This window comes from Telmatherina bonti (genome assembly GCF_933228915.1).
Source record: "Telmatherina bonti genome assembly, chromosome: 1".
NCBI classification, from domain to species: domain Eukaryota; kingdom Metazoa; phylum Chordata; class Actinopteri; order Atheriniformes; family Telmatherinidae; genus Telmatherina; species Telmatherina bonti.
The window spans coordinates 1,327,530-1,348,487 of record NC_136619.1 but is presented as its reverse complement, the minus strand read 5'-3'; the positions used below and the strand labels follow the sequence as shown (position 1 = coordinate 1,348,487).

Genomic DNA, 20,958 nt, shown 5'->3' with positions numbered 1-20,958 from the left:
CTTCAGTAACTCTAGTAACGTCTCCAGTAACATCTCCAGTAACGTCTCCAGTAACGTTTCCAGTAACGTCTCAGCAACTCCAGTAACGTCTCAGCAACTCCAGTAACGTCTCAGAAACTCCAGTAACGTCTCAGCAACTCCAGTAACGTCTCAGCAACTCCAATAACGTCTCCAGCAACTCCAGTAATGTCTCCAGTAACGTCTCCAGTAACTCCATAAACGTCTACAGTAACTCCAGAAACGTCTCCAGTAACTCCAGAAACGTCTCCAGTAACTCCAGAAACGTCTCCTGTAACTCCAGAAACGTCTCCTGTAACTCCAGAAACGTCTACAGTAACTCCAGTAATGTCTCCAGTAACTCTAGTAACGTCTCCAGTAACTCCAGTATCGTCTCCAGTAACGTCTCCGGTAACTCCAGAAACGTCTCCGGTAACTCCAGAAACGTCTCCGGTAACTCCAGAAACGTCTCCGGCAACTCCAGAAACGTCTCCAGTAACGTTTCCAGCAACTCCAGTAACGTCTCCAGCAACTCCAGTAACGTCTCCAGCAACTCCAGTAACGTCTTCAGCAACTCTAGAAACGTCTTCAGTAACTCTAGTAACGTCTCCAGTAACGTCTCCAGCAACTCCAGTAACGTCTCCAGCAACTCCAGTAACGTCTCCAGTAACGTCTCCAAAAACGTCTCCACTAACACCAGTAGCGTCTCCAGAAATTTCTCCAGAAACATCTCCAGTAACGTCTCCAGTAACTCCATAAATGTCTCCAGTAACGACTCCAGAAACGACTCCAGAAACTCCAGAAACGTCTCCAGAAACTCCAGAAACAACTCCAGAAACGACTCCAGAAACATCTCCAGTAACTCCAGAAACATCTCCAGTAACTCCAGAAACGACTCCAGTAACACCAGTAACGTCTCCAGTAACTCCAGAAACGTCTCCATTAACTCCAGTAACGTCTCCAGTAACTCCAGTATCGTCTCCAGTAACTCCATAAACGTCTCCAGTAACGTCTCCAGTAACTCCAGTAACGTCTCCAAAAATGTCTCCAGTAACGTCACCTGTAACGTCTCCAGTAACGTCTCCAGCAACTCCAGTAACGTCTCCAGCAACTCCAGTAACGTCTCCGGTAACTCCAGAAACGTCTCCGGTAACTCCAGAAACGTCTCCAGTAACGTCTCCAGCAACTCCAGTAACGTCTCCAGCAACTCCAGTAATGTCTCCAGTAACGTCTCCAGTAACTCCATAAACGTCGCCAGTAACTCCAGAAACAACTCCAGAAACGACTCCAGTAACTCCAGAAACGTCTCCAGTAACGACTCCAGAAACGACTCCAGAAACGACTCCAGAAACATCTCCAGTAACGTCTCCAAAAATGTCTCCAGTAACTCCAGTAACGTCTCCAGTAACGTCACCTGTAACGTCTCCAGTAACGTCTCCAGTAACGTCTGCAGTAACTCCAGTAACGTCTCCAGTAACATCTCCAGTAACGTCACCTGTAACGTCTCCAGAAACGTCTCCAAAAACGTCTCCACTAACACCAGTAGCGTCTCCAGAAATGTCTCCAGAAACATCTCCAGTAACATCTCCAGTAACTCCATAAATGTCTCCAGTAACGACTCCAGAAACGACTCCAAAAACTCCAGAAACGTCTCCAGTAACTCCAGAAACGTCTCCAGTAACTCCAGAAACGTCTCCAGTAACTCCAGAAACGTCTCCAGTAACTCCAGAAACGACTCCAGTAACACCAGAAACGTCTCCAGTAACGTCTCCAGTAACTCCAGAAACGTCTACAGTAACTCCAGTAACGTTCCAGCAACTCCAGTAACGTGTCCAGCAACTCCAGTAACTCCAGTAACGTTCCAGCAACTCCATAAACGTCTCCAGCAACTCCAGTAATGTCTCCAGCAACTCCAGTAATGTCTCCAGTAATGTCTCCAGTAACGTCTCCAGTAACGTCTCCAGCAACTCCATTAATGTCTCCAGTAACTCCAGTAACGTTCCAGCAACTCCAGTAACGTCTCCAGTAACTCCAGAAACGTTCCAGCAACTCCAGTAACGTCTCCAGAAACATCTCCAGTAACGTCTCCAAAAATGTCTCCAGTAACTCCAGTAACGTCTCCAGTAACGTCTCCAGTAACGTCACCCGTAACGTCTCCAGTAACGTCTGCAGTAACTCCAGTAACGTCTCCAGTAACATCTCCAGTAACGTCACCTGTAACGTCTCCAGTAACGTCTCCAAAAACGTCTCCGCTAACACCAGTAGCGTCTCCAGAAATGTCTCCAGAAACATCTCCAGTAACGTCTCCAGTAACTCCATAAATGTCTCCAGAAACGACTCCAGAAACGACTCCAGAAACTCCAGAAACGTCTCCAGTAACTCCAGAAACGACTCCAGTAACTCCAGAAACATCTCCAGTAACGTCTCCAAAAATGTCTCCAGTAACTCTAGTAACGTCTCCAGTAACGTCACCTGTAACGTCTCCAGTAACGTCTGCAGTAACTCCAGTAACGTCTCCAGTAACATCTCCAGTAACGTCACCTGTAACGTCTCCAGTAACGTCTCCAGTAACTCCAGTAACGTCTCCAAAAACGTCTCCACTAACACCAGTAGCGTCTCCAGAAATGTCTCCAGAAACATCTCCAGTAACGTCTCCAGTAACTCCATAAATGTCTCCAGTAACGACTCCAGAAACTCCAGAAACGTCTCCAGTAACTCCAGAAACGTCTCCAGTAACTCCAGAAATGTCTCCAGTAACTCCAGAAACGTCTCCTGTAACTCCAGAAACGACTCCAGTAACACCAGAAACGTCTCCAGTAACGTCTCCAGTAACGTCTCCAGTAACTCCAGAAACGTTTACAGTAACTCCAGTAACGTCTCCAGTAACGTCTCCAGTAACGTGTCCAGTAACTCCAGTAACGTTCCAGCAACTCCATAAACGTCTCCAGCAACTCCACTAATGTCTCCAGCAACTCCAGTAATGTCTCCAGTAACGTCTCCAGCAACTCCATTAACGTCTCCAGTAACTCCAGTAACTTTCCAGCAACTCCAGTAACGTCTCCAGTAACTCCAGAAACGTTCCAGCAACTCCAGTAACGTCTCCAGTAACTCCAGTAACGTCTCCAGCAACTCCAGTAACGTCTCCAGCAACTCCAGTAAGGTCTCCAACAACTCCAGTAAGGTCTCCAACAACTCCAGTAAGGTCTCCAGCAACTTCAGTAACGTCTCCAGCAACTCCGGTAATGTCTTCAGCAACTCCAGTAACATTTCCAGTAACTCCAGTATCGTCTTCAGTAACTCTAGAAACGTCTTCAGTAACTCTAGTAACGTCTCCAGTAACATCTCCAGTAACGTTTCCATTAACGTCTCAGCAACTCCAGTAACGTCTCAGAAACTCCAGTAACGTCTCAGCAACTACAGTAACGTCTCAGCAACTCCAGTAACGTCTCCAGCAACTCCAGTAATGTCTCCAGTAACGTCTCCAGTAACTCCAGTAACGTCTCCAGCAACTCCAGTAACGTCTCCAGTAACTCCAGAAACGTCTCCGGTAACTCCAGAAACGTCTCCGGTAACTCCAGAAACGTCTCCGGTAACTCCAGAAACGTCTCCAGTAACGTTTCCAGCAACTCCAGTAACGTCTCCAGCAACTCCAGTAATGTCTCCAGTAACGTCTCCAGTAACTCCATAAACGACTCCAGTAACTCCAGAAACGTCTCCAGTAACTCCAGAAACGACTCCAGAAACGACTCCATAAACATCTCCAGTAACGTCTCCAAAAATGTCTCCAGTAACTCCAGTAACGTCTCCAGTAACGTCACCTGTAACGTCTCCAGTAACGTCTGCAGTAACGTCTCCAGTAACGTCTCCAAAAACGTCTCCGCTAGCACCAGTAGCGTCTCCAGAAATGTCTCCAGAAACATCTCCAGTAACGTCTCCAGTAACTCCATAAATGTCTCCAGAAACGACTCCAGAAACGACTCCAGAAACTCCAGAAACGTCTCCAGTAACTCCAGAAACGACTCCAGTAACTCCAGAAACATCTCCAGTAACGTCTCCAAAAATGTCTCCAGTAACTCTAGTAACGTCTCCAGTAACGTCACCTGTAACGTCTCCAGTAACGTCTCCAAAAACGTCTCCACTAACACCAGTAGCGTCTCCAGAAATGTCTCCAGAAACATCTCCAGTAACGTCTCCAGTAACTCCATAAATGTCTCCAGTAACGACTCCAGAAACGACTCCAGAAACTCCAGAAACGTCTCCAGTAACTCCAGAAACGTCTCCAGTAACTCCAGTAACGTCTCCAGTAACTCCATAAATGTCTCCAGTAACGACTCCAGAAACGACTCCAGAAACTCCAGAAACGTCTCCAGTAACTCCAGTAACGTCTCCAGCAACTCCAGTAAGGTCTCCAACAACTCCAGTAAGGTCTCCAGCAACTTCAGTAACGTCTCCAGCAACTCCGGTAATGTCTTCAGCAACTCCAGTAACATCTCCAGTAACTCCAGTATCGTCTTCAGTAACTCTAGAAACGTCTTCAGTAACTCCAGTAACGTCTCCAGCAACTCCAGTAATGTCTCCAGTAACGTCGCCAGTAACTCCAGTAACGTCTCCAGCAACTCCAGTAACGTCTCCAGTAACTCCAGAAACGTCTCCGGTAACTCCAGAAACGTCTCCGGTAACTCCAGAAACGTCTCCAGTAACGTTTCCAGCAACTCCAGTAACGTCTCCAGCAACTCCAGTAATGTCTCCAGTAACGTCTCCAGTAACTCCATAAACGTCGCCAGTAACTCCAGAAACGACTCCAGTAACTCCAGAAACGTCTCCAGTAACTCCAGAAACGACTCCATAAACATCTCCAGTAACGTCTCCAAAAATGTCTCCAGTAACTCCAGTAACGTCACCTGTAACGTCTGCAGTAACTCCAGTAACGTCTCCAGTAACATCTCCAGTAACGTCTCCAAAAACGTCTCCGCTAACACCAGTAGCGTCTCCAGAAATGTCTCCAGTAACGTCTCCAGTAACTCCATAAATGTCTCCAGAAACGACTCCAGAAACGACTCCAGAAACTCCAGAAACGTCTCCAGTAACTCCAGAAACGTCTCCAGTAACTCCAGAAACGACTCCATAAACATCTCCAGTAACGTCTCCAAAAATGTCTCCAGTAACTCCAGTAACGTCTCCAGTAACGTCTCCAGTAACGTCACCTGTAACGTCTCCAGTAACGTCTGCAGTAACTCCAGTAACGTCTCCAGTAACGTCTCCAAAAACGTCTCCGCTAACACCAGTAGCGTCTCCAGAAATGTCTCCAGTAACGTCTCCAGTAACTCCATAAATGTCTCCAGAAACGACTCCAGAAACTCCAGAAACGTCTCCAGTAACTCCAGAAACGTCTCCAGTAACTCCAGTAACGTCTCCAGTAACTCCATAAATGTCTCCAGTAACGACTCCAGAAACGACTCCAGAAACTCCAGAAACGTCTCCAGTAACTCCAGTAACGTCTCCAGCAACTCCAGTAAGGTCTCCAACAACTCCAGTAAGGTCTCCAGCAACTTCAGTAACGTCTCCAGCAACTCCGGTAATGTCTTCAGCAACTCCAGTAACATCTCCAGTAACTCCAGTATCGTCTTCAGTAACTCTAGTAACGTCTCCAGTAACATCTCCAGTAACGTCTCCAGTAACGTCTCCAGTAACATCTCCAGTAACGTCTCCAGTAACGTTTCCAGTAACGTCTCAGCAACTCCAGTAACGTCTCAGCAACTCCAGTAACGTCTCAGCAACTCCAGTAACGTCTCAGAAACTCCAGTAACGTCTCAGAAACTCCAGTAACGTCTCAGCAACTCCAGTAACGTCTCCAGCAACTCCAGTAATGTCTCCAGTAACGTCTCCAGTAACTCCAGAAACGTCTCCAGTAACTCCAGAAACGTCTCCAGTAACTCCAGAAACGTCTCCAGTAACTCCAGAAACGTCTCCTGTAACTCCAGAAACGACTCCAGTAACTCCAGAAACGTCTACAGTAACTCTAGTAACGTCTCCAGTAACTCCAGTATCGTCTCCAGTAACGTCTCCGGTAACTCCAGAAACGTCTCCGGTAACTCCAGAAACGTCTCCGGTAACTCCAGTAACGTTTCCAGCAACTCCAGTAACGTCTCCAGCAACTCCAGTAATGTCTCCAGTAACGTCTCCAGTAACTCCATAAACGTCGCCAGTAACTCCAGAAACAACTCCAGAAACGACTCCAGTAACTCCAGAAACGACTCCAGAAACATCTCCAGTAACGTCTCCAAAAATGTCTCCAGTAACTCCAGTAACGTCTCCAGTAACGTCACCTGTAACGTCTCCAGTAACGTCTGCAGTAACTCCAGTAACGTCTCCAGTAACGTCACCTGTAACGTCTCCAGTAACGTCTGCAGTAACTCCAGTAACGTCTCCAGAAACATCTCCAGTAACGTCTCCAGTAACTCCATAAATGTCTCCAGTAACGACTCCAGAAACTCCAGAAACGTCTCCAGTAACTCCAGAAACGACTCCAGTAACTCCAGAAACATCTCCAGTAACGTCTCCAAAAATGTCTCCAGTAACTCCAGTAACGTCTCCAAAAACGTCTCCACTAACACCAGTAGCGTCTCCAGAAATGTCTCCAGAAACATCTCCAGTAACGTCTCCAGTAACTCCATAAATGTCTCCAGTAACGACTCCAGAAACTCCAGAAACGTCTCCAGTAACTCCAGAAACGTCTCCAGTAACTCCAGAAACGTCTCCAATAACTCCAGAAACGTCTCCTGTAACTCCAGAAACGTCTCCAGTAACGTCTCCAGTAACTCCAGTAACGTCTCCAGTAACGTCTCCAGCAACTCCAGTAACGTCTCCAGTAACTCCAGAAACGTTCCAGCAACTCCAGTAACGTCTCCAGTAATGTCTCCAGCAACTCCAGTAACGTCTCCAGCAACTCCAGTAAGGTCTCCAGCAACTCCAGTAAGGTCTCCAGCAACTTCGGTAACGTCTCCAGCAACTCCGGTAATGTCTTCAGCAACTCCAGTAACATCTCCAGTAACTCCAGTATCGTCTTAAGTAACTCTAGAAACGTCTTAAGTAACTCTAGAAACGTCTCCAGTAACATCTCCAGTAACGTCTCCAGTAACATCTCCAGTAACGTTTCCAGTAACATCTCAGCAACTCCAGTAACGTCTCAGAAACTCCAGTAACGTCTCAGCAACTCCAGTAACGTCTCAGCAACTCCAGTAACGTCTCCAGCAACTCCAGTAATGTCTCCAGTAACGTCTCCAGTAACTCCAGAAACGTCGCCAGTAACTCCAGAAACGTCGCCAGTAACTCCAGAAACGTCTCCGGTAACTCCAGAAACGTCTCCGGTAACTCCAGAAACGTCTCCAGTAACGTCTCCAGCAACTCCAGTAACGTCTCCAGCAACTCCAGTAATGTCTCCAGTAACGTCTCCAGCAACTCCAGTAATGTCTCCAGTAACGTCTCCAGTAACTCCATAAACGTCGCCAGTAACTCCAGAAACAACTCCAGAAACGACTCCAGTAACTCCAGAAACGTCTCCAGTAACTCCAGAAACGACTCCAGAAACGACTCCAGAAACATCTCCAGTAACGTCTCCAAAAATGTCTCCAGTAACTCCAGTAACGTCTCCAGTAACGTCAACTGTAACGTCTCCAGTAACGTCTGCAGTAACTCCAGTAACGTCTCCAGTAACATCTCCAGTAACGTCACCTGTAACGTCTCCAGTAACGTCTCCAAAAACGTCTCCGCTAACACCAGTAGCGTCTCCAGAAATGTCTCCAGAAACATCTCCAGTAACGTCTCCAGTAACTCCATAAATGTCTCCAGAAACGACTCCAGAAACGTCTCCAGTAACTCCAGAAACGACTCCAGTAACTCCAGAAACATCTCCAGTAACGTCTCCAAAAATGTCTCCAGTAACTCTAGTAACGTCTCCAGTAACGTCACCTGTAACGTCTCCAGTAACTCCAGTAACGTCTCCAAAAACGTCTCCACTAACACCAGTAGCGTCTCCAGAAATGTCTCCAGAAACATCTCCAGTAACGTCTCCAGTAACTCCATAAATGTCTCCAGTAACGACTCCAGAAACGAATCCAGAAACTCCAGAAACGTCTCCAGTAACTCCAGAAACGTCTCCAGAAACTCCAGTAACGTCTCCATAAACGTCTCCAGCAACTCCAGTAATGTCTCCAGCAACTCCAGTAATGTCTCCAGTAACGTCTCCAGCAACTCCAGTAACGTCTCCAGTAACTCCAGAAACGTTCCAGCAACTCCAGTAACGTCTCCAGTAACTCCAGTAATGTCTCCAGCAACTCCAGTAACGTCTCCAGTAACGTCTCCAGCAACTCCAGTAACGTCTCCAGCAACTCCAGTAACGTCTCCAGCAACTCCAGTAACGTCTCCAGCAACTCCAGTAACGTCTCCAGTAACTCCGGTAATGTCTTCAGCAACTCCAGTAACATCTCCAGTAACTCCGGTAATGTCTTCAGCAACTCCAGTAACATCTCCAGTAACTCCAGTAACGTCTCCAGAAATGTCTCCAGAAACGTCTCCAGTAACTCCAGAAACATCTCCAGTAACGTCTCCAAAAATGTCTCCAGTAACGTCACCTGTAACGTCTCCAGTAACGTCTGCAGTAACTCCAGTAACGTCTCCAGTAACTCCAGCAACTCCAGTAACGTCTCCAGCAACTCCAGTAACGTCTCCAGCAACTCCAGTAACGTCTCCAGTAACTCCAACAACTCCAGTAACGTCTCCAGCAACTCCAGTAACGTCTCCAGCAACTCCAGTAACGTCTCCAGCAACTCCAGTAACGTCTCCAGTAACTCCAGCAACTCCAGTAACGTCTCCAGCAACTCCAGTAACGTCTCCAGCAACTCCAGTAACGTCTCCAGTAACTCCGGTAATGTCTTCAGCAACTCCAGTAACATCTCCAGTAACTCCGGTAATGTCTTCAGCAACTCCAGTAACATCTCCAGTAACTCCAGTAACGTCTCCAGAAATGTCTCCAGAAACGTCTCCAGTAACTCCAGAAACATCTCCAGTAACGTCTCCAAAAATGTCTCCAGTAACGTCACCTGTAACGTCTCCAGTAACGTCTGCAGTAACTCCAGTAACGTCTCCAGTAACTCCAGCAACTCCAGTAACGTCTCCAGCAACTCCAGTAACGTCTCCAGCAACTCCAGTAACGTCTCCAGTAACTCCAACAACTCCAGTAACGTCTCCAGCAACTCCAGTAACGTCTCCAGCAACTCCAGTAACGTCTCCAGCAACTCCAGTAACGTCTCCAGTAACTCCAGCAACTCCAGTAACGTCTCCAGCAACTCCAGTAATGTCTCCAGCAACTCCAGTAACGTCTCCAGTAACTCCAACAACTCCAGTAACGTCTCCAGCAACTCCAGTAACGTCTCCAGCAACTCCAGTAACGTCTCCAGTAACTCCAACAACTCCAGTAACGTCTCCAGCAACTCCAGTAACGTCTCCAGTAACTCCAGTAACGTCTCCCGTAACGTCTCCTGTTCTGACCTCCTTGCTACAGAACAACGACATGGTAATCTGGATTTGGTTCATGCTGCTGTGAAATCAGTGATGAAAGTGCCGTTACCATGACCATTCACCCAGAAGCAGCTCAGGCCTTATTTCCTGTGAAAAAGGGCTTCTGGGGACTTCATCATCTACGCTGATTGATTGATTTCTGGGTCGGCTCTGTGGAATCAGCCATCCAGAGTGACGCATGTTCTGGATCGGTTTACAGTTCCCGAGCATTGGAAGATGTTGTCATGGAGACGGTCCCGGAGAATGATGTTGGAGGACTGTCTGGAGATGTTTGTGGGAAACAGAGTCCTGGTGTTGATGTGCTGGTTCTGCTTGTGTCTTCCAGAAATGGGCAGCGAGTTGCCAGGAACGGTGGCTATGCCTGGAGCTGTGGGGTCCAGTCAGGTTCGGATGGGAGGAGCCGTTTCAGGCCGTGGGGGCAAGAGGAGATCTGGAGGGTAAGTATCTTGCTTTGCCAATATTTACAAAGGCAGTAAGTACTTTTAATACTTGTTCTTTACTTTGGTGATTGTTAAGTTAGGTGTTAAATATCCACCTGAAAGAGGAAAGGAAGAAGTGAGAGGAAAAGCAGACAAAACAGTAGCAGCAACCTCCGGACAAGCCAAACCCAGAAACCAGACTAGCAGCTGGAAAGTAACAGGCAGCAGATAGCACGATGCTTCAGGTGGAAGATCTCCCCCTCCACAGTCTCCTAGGCTAGGTGGCGCTGTATACCTCCCGCTGCTCCTTGGTGCTAGGTGGCGCTGTAGACCTCCCGCTGCTCCTTGGTGCTAGGTGGCGCTGTATACCTCCTGCTGCTCCTTGGTGCTAGGTGGCGCTGTATACCTCCCGCTGCTCCTTGGTGCTAGGTGGCGCTGTATACCTCCCGCTGCTCCTTGGTGCTAGGTGGCGCTGTAGACCTCCCGCTGCTCCTTGGTGCTAGGTGGCACTGTATACCTCCTGCTGCTCCTTGGTGCTAGGTGGCGCTGTAGACCTCCCGCTGCTCCTTGGTGCTAGGTGGCGCTATAGACCTCCTGCTGCTCCTTGGTGCTAGGTGGCGCTGTATACCTCCCGCTGCTCCTTGGTGCTAGGTGGCGCTGTATACCTCCTGCTGCTCCTTGGTGCTAGGTGGCGCTGTAGACCTCCTGCTGCTCCTTGGTGCTAGGTGGCGCTGTATACCTCCTGCTGCTCCTTGGTGCTAGGTGGCGCTGTATACCTCCTGCTGCTCCTTGGTGCTAGGTGGCGCTGTATACCTCCTGCTGCTCCTTGGTGCTAGGTGGCGCTGTATACCTCCTGCTGCTCCTTGGTGCTAGGTGGCGCTGTAGACCTCCTGCTGCTCCTTGGTGCTAGGTGGCGCTGTATACCTCCTGCTGCTCCTTGGTGCTAGGTGGCGCTGTATACCTCCTGCTGCTCCTTGGCGCTAGGTGGCGCTGTATACCTCCTGCTGCTCCTTGGTGCTAGGTGGCGCTGTATACCTCCTGCTGCTCCTTGGCGCTAGGTGGCGCTGTAGACCTCCTGCTGCTCCTTGGTGCTAGGTGGCGCTGTATACCTCCCGCTGCTCCTTGGCGCTAGGTGGCGCTGTAGACCTCCTGCTGCTCCTTGGTGCTAGGTGGCGCTGTATACCTCCTGCTGCTCCTTGGCGCTAGGTGGCGCTGTAGACCTCCTGCTGCTCCTTGGTGCTAGGTGGCGCTGTATACCTCCTGCTGCTCCTTGGCGCTAGGTGGCGCTGTAGACCTCCCGCTGCTCCTTGGTGCTAGGTGGCGCTGTATACCTCCCGCTGCTCCTTGGTGCTAGGTGGCGCTGTAGACCTCCCGCTGCTCCTTGGCGCTAGGTGGCGCTGTATACCTCCTGCTGCTCCTTGGCGCTAGGTGGCGCTGTATACCTCCTGCTGCTCCTTGGCGCTAGGTGGCGCTGTATACCTCCTGCTGCTCCTTGGCGCTAGGTGGCGCTGTATACCTCCTGCTGCTCCTTGGCGCTAGGTGGCGCTGTATACCTCCTGCTGCTCCTTGGCGCTAGGTGGCGCTGTATACCTCCTGCTGCTCCTTGGCGCTAGGTGGCGCTGTATACCTCCTGCTGCTCCTTGGTGCTAGGTGGCGCTGTAGACCTCCTGCTGCTCCTTGGTGCTAGGTGGCGCTGTATACCTCCTGCTGCTCCTTGGTGCTAGGTGGCGCTGTATACCTCCTGCTGCTCCTTGGTGCTAGGTGGCGCTGTATACCTCCTGCTGCTCCTTGGTGCTAGGTGGCGCTGTATACCTCCTGCTGCTCCTTGGTGCTAGGTGGCGCTGTATATCTCCTGCTGCTCCTTGGCGCTAGGTGGTGCTGTAGTCCTCCTCCTCATTTTTAGCGTCAAGAGCGGCAGGTTTCCATGTTAAGTCTATGTGGAGGCATGGCAAGGGGGCGTCAAGCTTTCTTGCGTCGTGTTTTGTGCGTCGGCGTTCCACGCCGAAACTTAGGGTGTTCAGACCAAACGTGTTTTGAGCATTTTTGACGCAGAAATCCTCCAGGAGCTGCGAGCTGATCGCTCTGATTGGTTGACGCCCCACGTCAAGTGGCCAAAGTTCAGCTTTGCCCATCTCTGGCTTTTGACTCGCGTTCCACGTGGAACAGGATTCCTGTGGTGAACCCAGACACGGGGCTGAGATGCCATTACTCAATGTAATATGTGGGATAACCATTCCTTGCTAAAAAGCTGAATGTTACTGATTTGGCAACGTAGCAGGATACGTTGCCTAGCAACGCTTTGTTTGGGGGGGGCTCTCTGCTGAGTGTGACTCTTGTTGCATTAACAGTGACTATCACTTCCCTTCGATAGTTCTCCAGCTTTACTTATTAAATAAAACCATGCCGTCTGTCTACTGCACCGCCATCATTCAGACTGACCGGAAGGAAAGCTCCGCCGCGTTCGCCACTGGCTTCAGACAAGCGGCAGACGTGGCAGGAGCGTTTTGGGCGTCAGACATAAAAGTGGCAGTTTAGTGAGCAGCGTCGAGCGTTCAGTGTTTTGTCTGAACACACCGTTAGAGTTCCTGTTTGGCTGGATCAGCGAGGGAGGGTGTGAGTCGAGATTCTTGAATATTTGGAAATGACTTGTTTTTATGTTAATATAAATCAACTGTATTTACTGTAAAGTGCTTTGTGTTGCTTTGTGGCATAAAAAGTGTTTTATAAGTAAGTAAAACAGGAAGCCGACAGAAAGAAGGTAGGAACTCTGTGTCAACACACGAGGCGACAGCTGGATCTGTGGGCTGGACTTTGAGATGTTTGAGGAGAAACTGCGCTGAGACGAGCAGCAGGACGTGCTGACCGCTGAACGCATGATTCTGCTTCCTGTTTGTGTCTTTCAGGATGGACTTTGATGATGAAGATGGAGAAGGACCCAGCAAATTTTCAAGGTGAGAGCTCTGAAGGCTGTCAGGACTCTCAGGTCCAGAACCTGTTCCTGTTGCAGGGTATCGGTGGGAGCCACAAACAGAAAAGATTCAGTATTTTACTGGTGGTGGCGTAACTGGACTAGGTTTCACTTAACCTGCTGTTAACTGACTCTGGAGGGTTTGTGGTAACATCAGAACATCCTGGTAATCCTACAGATACCCTGCCTGTAACATGGACATCTTACTGTTTCCTCCATCGTGCATCCATCAGCGTGTTGGGTACAGTATACAGCAGAGATCCACCTATCACTCACGTGATTTCAGGTTGTATCTTCATCTGTGGCCCACACTTCCAAGATGAGGCTCTCCCAAAGAACATGCAGACATGTGTTTGGTTCAGATGCAGTCCAACATGTGTGGTGTTGATCCGACCGGCAGAATCACAGTGAATGGACAGTCCCAACACCGGACACCACAGGTAGAGGTGTGATGATGTGGGCTGATGTTCATTAGCCCTGCCATGAATGGAGATTTTTCTCATCTGCTCTGTTTCAACAGTGTGAATGTTAGTGATGCTTGTCACTGACGTGTCATCGGAGCAGATATACAAGGCTCATGTGACTTTTTAGAGGCCATACATCTCCACAGTAATCACAGTTGATGATATTGTGATATATATTGTGAGTGCTGTATACTGTATTCACCTATCATCACCTCACCTGTCCTGTCCCAGCTGGTTTCTGTTAGTCTTTTTGTTTTTACTTGTGACGTAGAATAAATGTTGTATCTGGGCTGACGGCACCACCGTGGGCTGTTGAGTGGTGAGGAGGAGGAGATGCTCTGCTGGCTGCGCAGTAGGGCCTCGTACTTCACCAGGTTTTAATAGGGTGGATTGCCCTCTCCGGGTCGGGACTCAGGTCCTGCCTCAAGTGGAGGAGTTTAAATATCTCGGGGTCTTGTTCACGAGTGAGGGAAGGATGGAGCGCGAGATGGACAGACGGATCGGTGCGGCGTCTGCAGTAATGCGGACTCTGCGCCGGTCTGTCGTGGTGAAGAAGGAGCTGAGCCAGAAGGCGAAGCTCTCGATTTACCAGTCGATCTACGTTCCTACCCTCACCTATGGTCATGAGCTGTGGGTCGTGACCGAAAGAAGGAGATCTCGTATACAGGCGGCTGAAATGAGTTTCCTCCGCAGGGTGGCCGGGCTCTCCCTTAGAGATAGGGTGAGGAGCTCGGTCATCCGGGAGGAGATCAGAGTAGATCCGCTGCTCCTCCGCATCGAGAGGAACCAGTTGAGGTGGCTCGGGCATCTGGTCAGGATGCCTCCTGGACCTCCCTGGTGAGGTGTTCCAGGCACGTCCCTCTGGGAGGAGACCCCGGGGAAGACCCAGGACACGCTGGAGGGATTATATCTCTCAGCTGGCCTGGGAACGCCTCGGGATCCCCCCCGCAGAGTTGGCAAATGTGGCTGGGGAGAGGGAAGTCTGGGCTTCCCTGCTTAGGCTGCTGCCCCCGCGACCCGACCCCGGATAAGCAGCAGAAGATGGATGGAAGGATGGAAGGATGGATGGATGGATGGAAGGATGGATGGATGGAAGGATGGATGGATGGATGGATGGATGGATGGATGGATGGAAGGATGTCCATCGTGGAGATCGTTTACTGAAAGTCCAGTTCAAAGATTTTTTTAAAGAAATACTTTAAGTTTATGTAATAAAATAAAAAGATCTGCCATTGTGTTCATGTGTTAGTTGTTATGACTAACCCTAACCCTAGGCCATTCAATGATAGTAACATCTTACATAAATAAAATTTACCTAAATTATAAGTTCAGCGTGAGTTTGGGCTCAGTACGCGGTACCGGCTGATACCAAAAGCCCAGGTGTCAGTATCGGGGAGAAAACACGGTATTGGAGCATGCTTGGTGTTCACGTGGAGAGTTGTCAGGAGGACCGTGCAGAACGTTCAGCCTGCTGCACGTCTGATGTGAAACTGAAAAGATGAATGATGGTCCGCTTCACATGAACCTCCTTCTGCTTCCCGGGATACTTCACTCCATTTGGAGCAGTGGTACACACTCTTGTCCCCTTGTAAAACCAGTGTAAAGCAAACAGAGCGTCCACTGGACCAGTGACTGGAGGATCAGCATGGCGGATACTGGACACATTCTGGTGGCAACCAGTTCAGCTCTGAACACCAAAGTAAAGCCTGACTGCAGAAATGGAAGTACTTGTTGCAAACAACCCACTGATTGGCCATCGACTCCTTTTCACATGGTCAGGGACTGCCGCCCCCTACTGAGCAGTGGTTGCAACTGCACAATGTTTTTCAGGTGGGTCGGTCACTTTAGAGAAACGCAACGTGAAAACAAATCAAACCAAAACAAAGTGTGAAATCCCCTGAATATCCTACTGAGAATTATCTGATATGTGTAAAAAAAGTAAAGAAATCTTCTGTAAATAAATAATAAATGAAAGAAAAAATACAGTTGAAACCATTTCTGCTCTACAATACGTATTATTGTCAGAGTAAAAACTCCCCGACAGTGTTTTGTGTGACCTCAGTTGGGCTGTCATGTCCTATGATGCAAACAGCTCAGTTTATTGTGTTTTTACGCCTCAGAAGCACTGTAGCCACCATCTCTGCATGTGGTGTCTAGTTGTCTCCATGATGCTTACCATTAGCCATCTCCCAGCATGTGTTGGTGTGTGGTGATCACCGCAGGATAGACAACAGCAGCTGCTGCAACCTGAGTCTCATGCCATCTCCTTTTCTTTCTGCAGGTATGATGATGATCAGATTCCTGGTGGGGATAAGGAGAGATATGCCAGGTAGGCTGAGACAGCTGTGTCCTCTGTGGATTCTCGGTCATGGATCAGCACACCAGACCTGATCAAGGCTTAGATTAAGATTAGTGCAGGTGTACAGATGTCTGCAGCACTGTGGTCACTTTAATAGCTGCTGATAAGCAGATCACCACCAACCTTTGTGAACAGGGTTTTTATCCATCAGCATAGTGAGGTTGTCAGAATGATGCTGATAAAGATGGAGAACAACCATTCAGCTGTCCAAAGAGCTGATTGGATGAGGAGGAAAGTGCAGTGATGCTTAAGTTTGCAAGGAAGCCCATGCAAGCTGAGGGAAACCAGCCTGTTTGGAGCTCTCAGTTATCGGTTTGTTGTTCTCAAATGTTCAGAATAAAACAACCAGGTCTGGATTATTAGTTCAGGACTAGCAGGTGTGTCCCAGGCTTCTTCCTCCAAGAATCTGACTGAAGTTTTTCTTCCTTTAGAGAGAACCACAGTGAGATTGAGCGGCGCCGGCGCAACAAAATGACTCAGTATATCACTGAGTTGTCAGACATGGTCCCTACCTGTAGTGCTCTGGCCCGAAAGCCTGATAAACTGACCATCCTGCGCATGGCAGTGTCCCACATGAAGTCCATGAGGGGTACCGGTAACACGTCCACAGATGGGGCCTACAAGCCGTCCTTTCTCACTGAACAGGTACCGGCCCAGGTAGAAGGTATTCAGGAAGGATGATCTAGCCAGGCTAGAGTTAGCTTCCACAGGTAAACTAGCCAGGCCAGAGTTGGCTTCCACAGGTAAACTAGCCAGGCCAGAGTTAGCTTCCACAGGTAAACTAGCCAGGCCAGAGTTAGCTTCCACAGGTAAACTAGCCAGGCCAGAGTTAACTTCCACAGGTAAACTAGCCAGGCCAGAGTTAGCTTCCACAGGTAAACTAGCCAGGCCAGAGTTAGCTTCCACAGGTAAACTAGCCAGGCCAGAGTTAGCTTCCACAGATGAACTAGCCAGGCCAGAGTTAACTTCCACAGGTAAACTAGCCAGGCCAGAGTTAGCTTCCACAGGTAAACTAGCCAGGCCAGAGTTAACTTCCACAGGTAAACTAGCCAGGCCAGAGTTGGCTTCCACAGGTAAACTAGCCAGGCCAGAGTTAGCTTCCACAGGTAAACTAGCCAGGCCAGAGTTGGCTTCCACAGGTAAACTAGCCAGGCCAGAGTTAGCTTCCACAGGTAAACTAGCCAGGCCAGAGTTAGCTTCCATAGGTAAACTAGCCAGGCCAGAGTTAGCTTCCACAGGTAAACTAGCCAGGCCAGAGTTAGCTTCCACAGGTAAACTAGCCAGGCTAGAGTTAGCTTCCACAGGTAAACTAGCCAGGCCAGAGTTAGCTTCCACAGGTAAACTAGCCAGGCCAGAGTTGGCTTCCACAGGTAAACTAGCCAGGCCAGAGTTAACTTCCACAAGTAAACTAGCCAGGCCAGAGTTAACTTCCACAGGTAAACTAGCCAGGCCAGAGTTAGCTTCCACAGGTAAACTAGCCAGGCCAGAGTTAGCTTCCACAGGTAAACTAGCCAGGCCAGAGTTAGCTTCCACAGGTAAACTAGCCAGGCCAGAGTTAGCTTCCACAGGTAAACTAGCCAGGCCAGAGTTAGCTTCCACAGGTAAACTAGCCAGGCCAGAGTTAGCTTCCACAGGTAAACTAGCCAGGCTAGAGTTAGCTTCCACTTGTAAAGTAGCCAGGCCAGAGTTAACTTCCACAGGTAAACTAGCCAGGCCAGAGTTAACTTCCACAGGTAAACTAGCCAGGCCAGAGTTAGCTTCCACAGGTAAACTAGCCAGGCCAGAGTTAGCTTCCACAGGTAAACTAGCCAGGCCAGAGTTAGCTTCCACAGATGAACTAGCCAGGCCAGAGTTAGCTTCCACAGGTAAACTAGCCAGGCCAGAGTTAGCTTCCACAGGTAAACTAGCCAGGCCAGAGTTGGCTTCCACAGGTAAACTAGCCAGGCCAGAGTTAGCTTCCACAGGTAAACTAGCCAGGCCAGAGTTAGCTTCCACAGGTAAACTAGCCAGGCCAGAGTTGGCTTCCACAGGTAAACTAGCCAGGCCAGAGTTAGCTTCCACAGGTAAACTAGCCAGGCCAGAGTTAGCTTCCACAGGTAAACTAGCCAGGCCAGAGTTAGCTTCCACAGGTAAACTAGCCAGGCCAGAGTTAGCTTCCACAGGTAAACTAGCCAGGCTAGAGTTAGCTTCCACAGGTAAACTAGCCAGGCCAGAGTTAGCTTCCACAGGTAAACTAGCCAGGCCAGAGTTGGCTTCCACAGGTAAACTAGCCAGGCCAGAGTTAACTTCCACAAGTAAACTAGCCAGGCCAGAGTTAACTTCCACAGGTAAACTAGCCAGGCCAGAGTTAGCTTCCACAGGTAAACTAGCCAGGCCAGAGTTAACTTCCACAAGTAAACTAGCCAGGCCAGAGTTAACTTCCACAGGTAAACTAGCCAGGCCAGAGTTAGCTTCCACAGGTAAACTAGCCAGGCCAGAGTTAGCTTCCACAGGTAAACTAGCCAGGCCAGAGTTAGCTTCCACAGGTAAACTAGCCAGGCCAGAGTTGGCTTCCACAGGTAAACTAGCCACGCCAGAGTTGGCTTCCACAGGTAAACTAGCCAGGCCAGAGTTGGCTTCCACAGGTAAACTAGCCACGCCAGAGTTAGCTTCCACAGGTAAACTAGCCAGGCTAGAGTTAGCTTCCACAGGTAAACTAGCCAGGCCAGAGTTAGCTTCCACAGGTAAACTAGCCAGGCCAGAGTTAGCTTCCACAGGTAAACTAGCCAGGCCAGAGTTAGCTTCCACAGGTAAACTAGCCAGGCCAGAGTTAGCTTCCACAGGTAAACTAGCCAGGCCAGAGTTGGCTTCCACAGGTAAACTAGCCAGGCTAGAGTTAGCTTCCACAGGTAAACTAGCCAGGCCAGAGATAGCTTCCACAGGTAAACTAGCCAGGCCAGAGTTAGCTTCCACAGGTAAACTAGCCAGGCCAGAGTTAACTTCCACAGGTAAACTAGCCAGGCCAGAGTTAGCTTCCACAGGTAAACTAGCCAGGCCAGAGTTAGCTTCCACAGGTAAACTAGCCAGGCCAGAGTTAGCTTCCACAGGTAAACTAGCCAGGCCAGAGTTAGCTTCCACAGGTAAACTAGCCAGGCCAGAGTTAGCTTCCACAGGTAAACTAGCCAGGCCAGAGTTAACTTCCATACCGGAGCCAGCCAAATTATAGTTGTGCTTGTTAAAAGTTCAGCAGCTTGTTTATTAGTCAGATTTTTTTTCTGTGATCATTGTAGGAACTCAAACACTTAATCCTGGAGGCAGCCGATGGCTTCTTGTTTGTGGTTGCTGCGGAGACCGGCCGGGTCATCTACGTGTCGGACTCTGTGACCCCAGTTCTAAACCACCCGCAATCAGAGTGGTTTGGCAGCACGCTGTACGAGCAGGTTCACCCGGACGACGTGGACAAACTGAGAGAACAGCTCAGCACATCGGAGAACTCCATGACGGGTAGAGGAAGCTGACCCATCACCCCTCTGACAATAAGACATCCCCCCACTCAGTCTCCCCTCACCAATTCATAGTCTCCTCTCACTGATTCATAGTCTCCTCTCACTGATTCATAGTCTCCTCTCACTGATTCATAGTCTCCTCTCACTGATTCATAGTCTCCTCTCACTGATTCATAGTCTCCTCTCACTGATTCATAGTCTCCTCTCACTGATTCATAGTCTCCTCTCGCCGATTCATAGTCTGTTCCGCTTTCACACGTAAAATGGTGGACTTGTCATGATACTGCCGCTTGTTTAGCATTAACTCAGCTAGCTTCAGCCAAGTGCAACAGGTTTGGGATGGAAACATTCAGGAGGTGACTGCTGTATTTTTTATCATTTAAAACTTTTCTTCTAAATAGTTAACCATGAAACTTTCTTTCCCATTAAAATTAATGGAAGCATCAGAAAACGAGAAGAGCTTCCACGTCTTTCAGCTTAAAGTGGAACTATTCTGTGCATTTCAGGCTAATTTATGTTTATTTCTGAGCCCAGAAGGGCTGGGATTGATGGAGTTATTGTCACAAATGGCTTTATTTACTTCAGACCGACCCTCTCCGTAGGCTGTCAGATCAGCCTGCGGGCAAAACGAGTGGATTGAGACTCTTCCGCATTAAGCCCCGCCTCCCGCCACTGCACTACATCGGGAGCGCGCACCGCACCTGCTTTCACCGTCATTGTAACGTCTCATAAACAGAAGGATTAGGCTCATATGAACTCCATGAAAAAACAAACTACAATGTCAACACATAGCATCCAGCCCTACATGTTGGAACCTGAATCAGAGCCTGAAAACGAAGTGGAAAACAGCAACCCACAGCAACGAATGCAGCAGGATGTCTCTCTTTGGTAAACTCACCAGCCATCGTTGGAAATAACTTTATCCCACGTTTTCCACCCGCCTGATGTATTTGTACATGCCCTTGTTAACCAGTAGAAGGTAACCAATCACCGAACCTTATCCCCCGGGACGTCACAAGGATTTCCACGTAGAAAAAACTCTCTAAAACCACGCGTTTTTCGTTGCTATGGAAACCGAACGGAGAGAGAGCTGGAACTCAAACTCAAACTCAGACATGAGTTTAGGTGATAAAAAACAGTGTCGTTCACATGTCTGATGAGGATTCAACACTGTAACACTGTAGAAAGCTCAGAAAACTCCAAATACCAGAATAGCACCCCTTTAATGACTCCAGCATGCTTTCAGCTGGAGACACCATTTAAACAAGTCACAAAGGATTCAGCTCTTTAAAATGTCTTTTACCAGTTCTATTCATTCCCTTCTCTCCGGCCGTCATCTCCTGACTTCTCCTTCTCAATCACCCTTTCCTCTTTAAATCTACCTAGATTTCAGCTTTGTAATGAGCTAACGCTTTAACAAGCAGATTTTAACCACATAAAACAGAAATACGCTGATTTAGTTGCACTTTTAACCATTTTCACAATTTTTTATACAGTTTTCAGCTTTAAATCTTCCAACTCCTGACTTCAGGTTAATAATTACTTCATATGAGTGTTGTATCAGTACATGTTAACCAACTTTAACTATCTTCTGCTCATTTCATTTCAACAACCATTTTGCTACATTTAAACACTATTGAGCTTTAGTTCTCTCTTCTATTAATTTTAGCTCAACAGTCATTTCCACTGA

General features: G+C 48.8%; 1 protein-coding gene across 2 annotated transcripts in view; it reads left to right on the top strand.

Annotated features, from left to right (window-relative positions):
* Positions 1 to 20,958, top strand: part of arnt2 (aryl-hydrocarbon receptor nuclear translocator 2) — an 89,346-nt gene that overhangs the window by 33,612 nt on the left and 34,776 nt on the right. Inside the window, exons 2-6 of one of the 2 annotated variants that reach the window (XM_079239732.1) lie at positions 9,899 to 10,010; positions 12,896 to 12,943; positions 15,706 to 15,753; positions 16,215 to 16,428; positions 19,053 to 19,266. In XM_079239732.1, coding sequence (XP_079095858.1) covers positions 9,899 to 10,010; positions 12,896 to 12,943; positions 15,706 to 15,753; positions 16,215 to 16,428; positions 19,053 to 19,266 — 636 coding nt within the window. The remainder of the gene's footprint in view (positions 1 to 9,898; positions 10,011 to 12,895; positions 12,944 to 15,705; positions 15,754 to 16,214; positions 16,429 to 19,052; positions 19,267 to 20,958) is intronic. The other variant, XM_079239733.1, reaches the window with a different exon arrangement.